This window comes from Coregonus lavaretus (assembly GCF_964263955.1).
Source record: "Coregonus lavaretus genome assembly, contig: HAP1_SCAFFOLD_6579, whole genome shotgun sequence".
NCBI classification, from domain to species: Eukaryota; Metazoa; Chordata; class Actinopteri; order Salmoniformes; family Salmonidae; genus Coregonus; species Coregonus lavaretus.
The window spans coordinates 5,533-14,494 of record NW_028157094.1 but is presented as its reverse complement, the minus strand read 5'-3'; the positions used below and the strand labels follow the sequence as shown (position 1 = coordinate 14,494).

Here is an 8,962-nt window from a genome sequence, read left to right as displayed (position 1 = left end):
ATGACCAGCAGGGTCAAATAATAATCACTGTGGTTATAGAGGGTGCAACACGTCAGCACCTCAAGAGTAAATGTCAGTTGGCTTATCATAGCCGAGCATTCAGAGGTCGAGACAGCAGGTGTGGTAGAGAGAGAGAGAGGGTCGAAACAGCAGGTTCGGGACAAGGTCGCACGTCCGGTGAACAGGTCAGAGTTCCAGATCCGCAGGCAGACCAGTAGAAACTGGATCAGCAGCATGACAAGGTATCACGTCCGGTGGAGCATGCATCGATACTGATAGGATCGAAAGAAGGGGAGCGCTGCTCTCGGATCAGTTTTCTCCATTAAATCTTATTATTTCACAATACTGACCACGGATCAGCTCCTAGAGAGATATTACCACCTACGGCTGCAAATATTGAGGCGGCTTATTCAAAATGAAACCATCAAGTGATCGATTTTAAAGAAATACATGTCTGTCATTGAACAATCGCATACCATGATTAGATTGTGAAAAAACACACCAATCTCTTTCATAATTTCTTAAACAATAAAAGCTAATTTACCAACATTTCTGAAAATGGATATATAGCGTTTTGGAATGAAACTCTTCTTATGTTTCCCCTTCTGAGCTCAGAGTAGATGAGAGATGTAATGTTTGTCTCTGTTGTGTTGAAGCCCAATCAAGCAGGAGAGACCAGCCTCCCCTGTACCCAGCTGTGTGTCCATGAAGAGTGACCGGTCTATGCATCAACCTATACAGTTTAGAGAGGGAGACTCTTCTACAGAACAAAGGTAAGAATAACTCATGGGTCATGGTCAGTGAGTTAAACAACACTGTCTCTAGTCATTTCTCCTCTCCCATTTTCCCATTTCTTTTTTGTTGTTTTCAAAATCCATAGGCTAAACCTTTTTTCCATTTTCATAGTCCTGAAACAATTTTAAACAAACACAACATTCCCTCCCTGTGTGAGTGTGAGTGTGAGTGTGAGTGTGTGTGTGTGTGTGTGTGTGTGTGTGTGTGTGTGTGTGTGTGTGTGTGTGTGTGTGTGTGTGTGTGTGTGTGTGTGTGTGTGTGTGTGTGTGTGTGTGTGTGTGTGTGTGTGTGTGTGTGTGTGTGTGTGCACTCCCTGGATGAGGAGATGTAATCTGATGTTTTGTCCACAGAAACCAACAGGAGAGATCAAAGTCAGAGATTCTCAGTGGTCAGTCTTCCCAGAGTCATCAAACAGACCTGACCTCCATATTCAGTGTATGTGGTCCTGTTATGTACATTTGTTTTTGTTTACCTCAAGTAAAGTTGATCAGTCATTCATTCATTCATGTGTTAATGAGAAAGCATTTAGTCTCTTGCTTAACTGATTTACTTTATTTATTTCAGTTGCTTGAAGAGAATATTATGACATTTGTGAAGAACGAGCTGAAGATGTTCAAGAGGATTCTTAGTCCAGAACTCCCAGAAGGCTTTGAGAGTCAGAAGCAGGATAAGGAAGTGGTGGATGCTGAAGATGAGAAGCAGGAGAGCAGTGCCAGAGAGGGGGCTCTGAAGATCACACTGCACGTCCTGAGGAAAATGAACCAGAAGGAGCTTGCTGACACACTGGAGAAAAGTAAGAGCTGTCTGCCTCATGTTGAATGCTGTTTTATAACAAACATTTAAAAGCTGTAGCTAAAGTACAGCTAAAGTAGCTGTGTAACTCAATGATATTGTAGCAGCCTTAACACAACACCTAGTGACCTCATCAAGTAGCAGCAGGGATGTTTTGTGTTGATTAATTTAGACAGAGAGAAGAGGAGAGACAGAGGAGAGAGAGAGAGAGATCGACAACATTAATGATACCATCAATAATACCAATAATGATATAAATCAGTCACACCAGTGTGTAATGCATTATGAAAACATTTACAGATTTATACAGACAGTTAAGAGAATAAATGATTATAATTTAAAGTCTTACAATACTGTAGGCATTAAAACAGATGTAATATTAATATCCTCTGTGTTATTTCTAGATTCAGATGAGCGTGCTGTGATTCTTTAACGTGAACTCAAATCTAATCTAAAGAAGAAGTTTCAATGTGTTTTTGAGGGGATCGCTAAACAAGGAAACCCAACACTTCTCAATAAGATCTACACAGAGCTCTACATCACAGAGGGTGGAACAGGAGAGGTCAATAATGAACATGAGCTGAGACAGATTGAGACAACAACCAGGAAACAAGCAAGACCAGAGACTGCAATCAAATGTAACGACATCTTCAAACCCTTAACTGGACAAGACAAACTTATCAGAACTGTGCTGACAAAGGGAGTCGCTGGCATTGGAAAAACAGTCTCTGTGCAGAAGTTCATTCTGGACTGGGCTGAAGGAAAAGCAAATCAGGATGTCCAATTTGTATTTTCATTCCCTTTTCGGGAGCTGAATTTGATGAACAGGGAAAAACACACTTTGATTGAACTTCTCAATCACTTCTCAATGGAAACCAAAGAATCAAGAATCTCCAACTACGACAAGTACAAAGTTCTGTTCATCTTTGATGGTCTGGATGAGTGCCGACTGCCCCTAGACTTCCAGAAGAACAAGATCTGTTGTGACGTCACAAAGTCAACCTCAGTGGATGTTCTGCTGACAAATCTCATCAAGGGAAATCTGCTTCCCTCTGCTCTCCTCTGGATAACTACCCGACCTGCAGCAGCCAATAAGATCCCTTCAGTGTGTGTTGACCAGGTGACAGAGGTACGAGGGTTCAATGACCCACAGAAGGAGGAGTACTTCAGGAAGAGATTCAGTGATGAGGACCTGGCCAGCAGAATCATCTCACACATAAAGACATCAAGGAGCCTCCACATCATGTGCCACATTCCAGTCTTCTGTTGGATTTCTGCAACAGTCCTTGAGCACATGTTGAGTACAGACAAGAGAGAAGAGATGCCCAAGACTCTGACTGAGATGTACACACACCTTGTGGAGTTTCATACCGAACAGAAGAATGAAAAGTATCTTGGGAAAGAAGAGACAGGTCCACACTGGAATAAAGAGAGCATTCTGTCACTGGGAAAACTGGCTTTTCAACAGCTTATGAATGGCAATCTGATTTTCAATGAAAATGACCTGAAAGAGGCTGGCATTGATGTCAAAGAAGCCTCAGTGTACTCAGGATTGTGCACACAGCTCTTTAAAGAGGAATGTGGGCTGTACCAGGACAAGGTGTACTGCTTCGTGCATCTGAGCATTCAGGAGTTTCTGGCTGCTGTATATGTGTTCCTCTCATTCATCAACAACAATGAGAATCTAATGGCCAAACCTCAATCAACCAGGAACTTTTTTTCACTGTTCAGAGACAAGCCTGAAGTTACTTTCTACGAGAGTGCTGTGGATAAAGCCTTACAAAGTGAGACAGGAAACCTGGACCTGTTCCTCCGCTTCCTTCTGGGCCTCTCACTGGAGTCCAATCAGAAGCACTTACGAGGTCTACTGACAAAGACAAGAAGCAGCTCACAGAGCCATGAAGAAACAGTCAAGTACATCAAGGAGAAGATCAGGGAGAATCCCTCTCCAGAGAGGTGCATCAATCTGTTCCACTGTCTGAATGAACTGAATGACCATTCTCTAGTGGAGGAGATCCAAAGCTACCTGAGATCAGGAAGTCTCTCAGAAGCCAAACTGTCACCTGCACAGTGGTCAGCTCTGGTCTTTGTGTTGCTGACTTCAGAAAAGGAGCTGGATGTGTTTGACCTGAAGAAATACTCCAGATCAGAGGAAGGTCTTCTGAGATTGCTGCCAGTGGTCAAAGCCTCCAGAGCTGCTCTGTGAGTACATAAAATGACATTTAAGTACTAATCATCAGGAAGAAATATTCAGTTTAGAGAAATATATGTATTATAATATGTATATAATGTATAATATTACATTGAAAAACTTACTGAATCAATGCATTGATGTTCACATTAGTATAACAATATGACCATACAATTCTAGGAGACAGAAGATGAATCTATATATATACATATATGAATAGATATGGCAGGTTTCAGGACTCTGAAGTCTCCCGAGTGGTGCAGTGGTCTAAGGCACTGCATCGCAGTGCTAGCTGTGCCACTAGAGATCCTGGTTCAAATCCAGGCTCTGTCGTAGCCGGCCGCGACCGGGAGACCCATGGGGCGGCGCACAATTGGCCCAGTGTCGTCCAGGGTAGGGGAGGGAATGGCCGGCAGGGATGTAGCTCAGTTGGTAGAGCATGGCGTTTGCAACGCCAGGGTTGTGGGTTCGATTCCCATGGGGGGCCAGTATGAAAAAATAAAATAAAAATAATAATAATAATAATGTTTTCACTAACTGTAAGTCGCTCTGGATAAGAGCGTCTGCTAAATGACTAAAATGTAAATGTATCTGAAAATGTTGAAAAAATATATTTTCACCACCAAGAATAGCAGTGTGATTTTAAAATGATTTTACTCTTACAGGCTGTCAGGCTGTCTAGTCACAGAGAAAGGCTGTGCTTCTCTGGTCTCAGCTCTGAAGTCAAACCCCTCACACCTGAGAGAGCTGGATCTGAGTAACAATGACCTGAAGGATTCAGGAGTGAAGCTGCTCTCTGCTGGACTGGGGAATCCCCACTGTAAACTGGAGACTCTGAGGTCAGTATTCCTGTAGTTGGTCAACAAGTGATAACTGTTCACCAGATCCACATGTGTTTACCAGGCACACATAGTCCACACCATATGTGTTTGGACAGTGAAGATAACAGTTTTACATTTGGTTCTATGCTCCAGCATTTTGGATTTGATATAGAATGTTTCATATTAGGCAACAGTATGTAATGTCACCTTTTATTTGAGGATATTTTCATACATATCTGTGTTACTGTTTTGAAATTAAAGCACTTTATGTGTCTAGTTCTCCCATTTGAAAAAGTCGTAATAATTTGGACATATTCACTTATATTGTATTAAAGTAGTCATAAGTTTAGTATTTGGTCCCATATTCCTTATCTGCAGTGAATACATCAAGCTTGTGATTCTACAAACTTGTTGAATACATTTGCAGTTTGTTTTGAATGTGTTTTAGATTATGTTTTTCCCAATAGAAACTGAATGGTGAATAATGTCCTGTCATTTTGGAGTCACTTCACTTGTATTGTCAGTAAGAATAGAAGATGTTTCTGAACACTTCTACATTCATGTGGATGCTACCATGATTATGAATAATCATGAATGAATCGTGAATGATGATGAATGAGAAAGTTACAGAGGAACAAGGATCATACCCCCTCTGTTATTGGTAATGGTGAGAGGTTAGCATGTTTTGTTGTAGCCTCTGTAACTTTCTCACTCATTATTATTTATGATTCATTCATGATTTTTCTTAATCATGGCATCATCAGGATTCAGTTAGTAGTGTTTAGAAACATGTTATCTACTCACTTAGACAGAAAATTACTCCAGTCATCATCCACCATTCAGTTACTATTGGACAAAACATAACCCAAAACACAACCAAAACAAACTGCAAATGCAACCAACGAGTTTACAACCAAATACTCAACTTTTGACTACTTTAATACACTATAAGTGAATTGGTCAGAATACTTATGACTTCAAATGGGGGGACTAGATACATAAAGTGCTTTCATTTCTAAATGGTGAAACAGATATGTATTAAAATACCCTCAAATAAAAGGTGAGATTATATACTGTCACCTCATATGAAACGTTTGATCTCAAATCCAAAATGCTGGAGTATAGAGCCACATTTAAAATGTTAGCTTCACTGTCAAACTAGATATGGTGTGGACTGTATACTCAATGCAATCTAAATCTGATACCTCACTGTCTGTCTTTTGACTGATACTGCTTTTTAAACTGCTCTGGTCAGTCTACTCAAATATTTGTACTTTTATATGTTTCTCTCTACAAGCAATACTTTGATAATTTGTCATTTCTAATAATGATACATTCATTTATGAATAGATATGGCAGGTTTCAGGACGCTGATATATCGTAATATGTTGAAAAAAATATACTGCCACTATTTTGACCACCAAAGAATAGCAGTGTGGTTTTAATATGATTTGACTCTTGGCAGGCTGTCAGGCTGTCTAGTCACAGAGGAAGGCTGTGCTTCTCTGGTCTCAGCTCTGAAGTCAAACCCCTCACACCTGAGAGAGCTGGACATGAGCTACAATCACCCAGGAGACTCAGGAGTCAGACTGCTCTCTGCTGGACTGGAGGATCCACACTGCAGACTGGAGAAACTCAAGTATGTAGAGGGTTTATGTCAATGTTCATATCAGACATGTTGGAGTTATCAGGCTAGTTAAGACAAACATTCTGACCACCACTTGGACTAAGTTATATGCTGACTGTGTGTGTGTGTGTCCAGTGTGTGTGTGTGTGTGTCCAGTGTGTGTGTGTATCCAGTGTGTGTGTGTTTGTCCAGTGTGTGTTTGTGTACAATGTGTGTGTGTGTGTGTGTGTGTGTCCAATCTGAGTGAGTGTGTGTGTGTGTGTGTGTGTGTGTGTGTGTGTGTGTGTGTGTGTGTGTGTGTGTGTGTGTGTGTGTGTGTGTGTGTGTGTGTGTGTGTGTGTGTGTGTGTGTGTGTGTGTGTGTGTGTGTGTGTGAGTTCAGGTGTATCCCTCAATGACTGTCTGTTCTTCTGCTTACCGCTACAGTGTGGAACATGGTGGAGAGAACACAATGAAACCTGGACTTAGAAAATGTGAGTGTTGACTGCTGTGAAGAATATGACTAAGAATAAGTCTTAATTCAAGTGAAGTCAAAGTCAAAGACCACCATCATTACTTACTTGGTCATATTAAATATCAGCTGTAGTTCTACAGAAGCACAAATCAGGGACACCAAAGTTTACAAAGAGTTGCTTTGACAATGTGTGTGTCTCTGTGTGTGTGTGTGGCGTGTTCGTGTTACTTTAGAAATGTGTGTGTGTGTGTTCAGGATGTGTGTGTGTGTGTGTTCAGGATGTGTGTGTTTGTGTGTGTGTGTGTGTGTGTGTTCAGTGTGTGTGTGTGTGTGTTTGTTCAGGATGTGTGTGTTTGTGTGTGTGTGTGTTCAGTGTGTGTGTTTGTGTGAGTGTGTGTTCAGTGTGTATGTGTGTGTGTGTGTGTAATTAATGGGAGTAAGTGTGTTTTATATTACCATACAGTATAACATATGATCATTCAACAATCTCAAGTTACCTTAACTTCTCCTTTTGATACCTAGAAACATCTACATTAAATGAATTAGTGAAAAGTGAGTTAACATTCTAATGTGAATGATGATGATTTCTAATATTGTGTCTGGTTTCATCCATCAGATGTCTGTGATCTCACACTGGACCCAAACACAGTAAACAGATTCCTCTCTCTGTCTGAGGAGAACAGAAAGGTGACATGGAGGAGAGAGGAGCAGCCGTATCCTGATCACCCAGAGAGATTTGAGGTCTCTAGACAGGTGCTGTGTAGAGAGGGTCTGACTGGGCGCTGTTACTGGGAGGTAGAGTGGAGTGGGAGAGGGGCTGGTATAGGAGTGACATATAAACGAATCAGCAGGAGAGGAAGGGGTAGTGACTGTGGGATTGGATACAATGACAAGTCCTGGAGTCTGATCTGCTCTGACAACAGTTACAGAGCCTGTCACAATAATAAGTCCACTACCATAGACGTCCCCTCCTCCGGCTCCCACAGAGTAGGAGTATATCTGGACTGGCCAGCCGGCACTCTGTCCTTCTACAGAGTCTCCTCTGACACACTGACCCACCTGAACACATTCCACTCCACATTCACTGAGCCCCTCTATCCAGGGTTTTGGGTTTGGGATGACCCCTTTGACCTTTGGGGTTCCTCAGTGTCCCTGTGTGAAACATAACACACACACACTGAACACACAAACACTGGACACACACACAGGACACACACACTGGACACACTGGACACAAACACACACACTAGATTCACACACACACACACACACACTGGACACACACACACACACTGACACACTGGACACACACACTGGACACACACACACACTGGACACACACACACACACTGGACACACACAAACACTGGACACACACACACACACACACACACACACTGGACACACACATACTGAACACACACACACACACTAGATTCACACACACACACACTGGACACACACACACACACACACTGACACACTGGACACACACACTGGACACACACACATACTGGATGGATGTCAGCAGGGCATGAGGGAGAATGCCCAAGTGAATAGGTGTGTCTGTGTGAGTGAGTGAACCTGTCCCACAGGGGGGCAGAGCAGGCAGCCCCTTTGGAGGCTGGCTGCTCTGTCCCCCTTTTTTTTGGCCTGCTGCACCTCTGGAGGTTAAGGGGGTAAGCTGTACTCTCAAGCCCATGTGAGAGAGGGTTTAAATAGGAAGAGAGAGTTTAAATAGAGGCATGGATGTCAATGGAGTGAGCTGTACTCTCAGGACCATGGGAGATGTCCTTTACTAGGCAGGGAGTTTAGACCAAGATGCATGGAGCTCCAGAGGTCACAAGGTCAATGTGGGCCTGCATGGATGTCAGCAGGGCATGAGGGAGAAACCCCCAAGTGAATAGGTGTGTCTGTGTGAGTGAGTGAACCTGTCCCACAGGGGGGCAGAGCAGGCAGCCCCTGTGGAGGCTGGCCTCTCTCTCCCCCTTTTATCATAGCCTGCTGCACCTCTGGAGGTCAAGGGAGTAAGCTGTACTCTCAGGCCCATGGGAGAACTCTTTTACTAGGCAGGGAGTGTAGAACAAGATGCATGTAGCTTCAGAGGTCACACTTATTCCCATTAATTACACACACACCCTGGATACACACACAAACACAAACACACACTGGACACACAAACACACTGGACACACACACACACTGGACACACAAACACACTGGATACACACACACACTGGACATACACACGCACACTGGATACACACACTGAACACACACACA

The 8,962-nt window shown here is 42.8% G+C and overlaps 1 protein-coding gene across 1 annotated transcript; it reads left to right on the top strand.

Annotated features, from left to right (window-relative positions):
• Positions 1 to 2,020: 2,020 nt before the first annotated feature.
• On the top strand, positions 2,021 to 7,846 carry LOC311125819 (NLR family CARD domain-containing protein 3-like; the record flags this gene model as incomplete). The annotated part of the gene is made up of 3 exons (XM_084199850.1): positions 2,021 to 3,789; positions 4,444 to 4,598; positions 7,296 to 7,846. Coding segments are annotated over 3 exons (2,475 nt in total), but the record flags the coding sequence as incomplete, so codon positions are not given.
• Between the last annotated feature and the right edge of the window lie 1,116 nt (positions 7,847 to 8,962).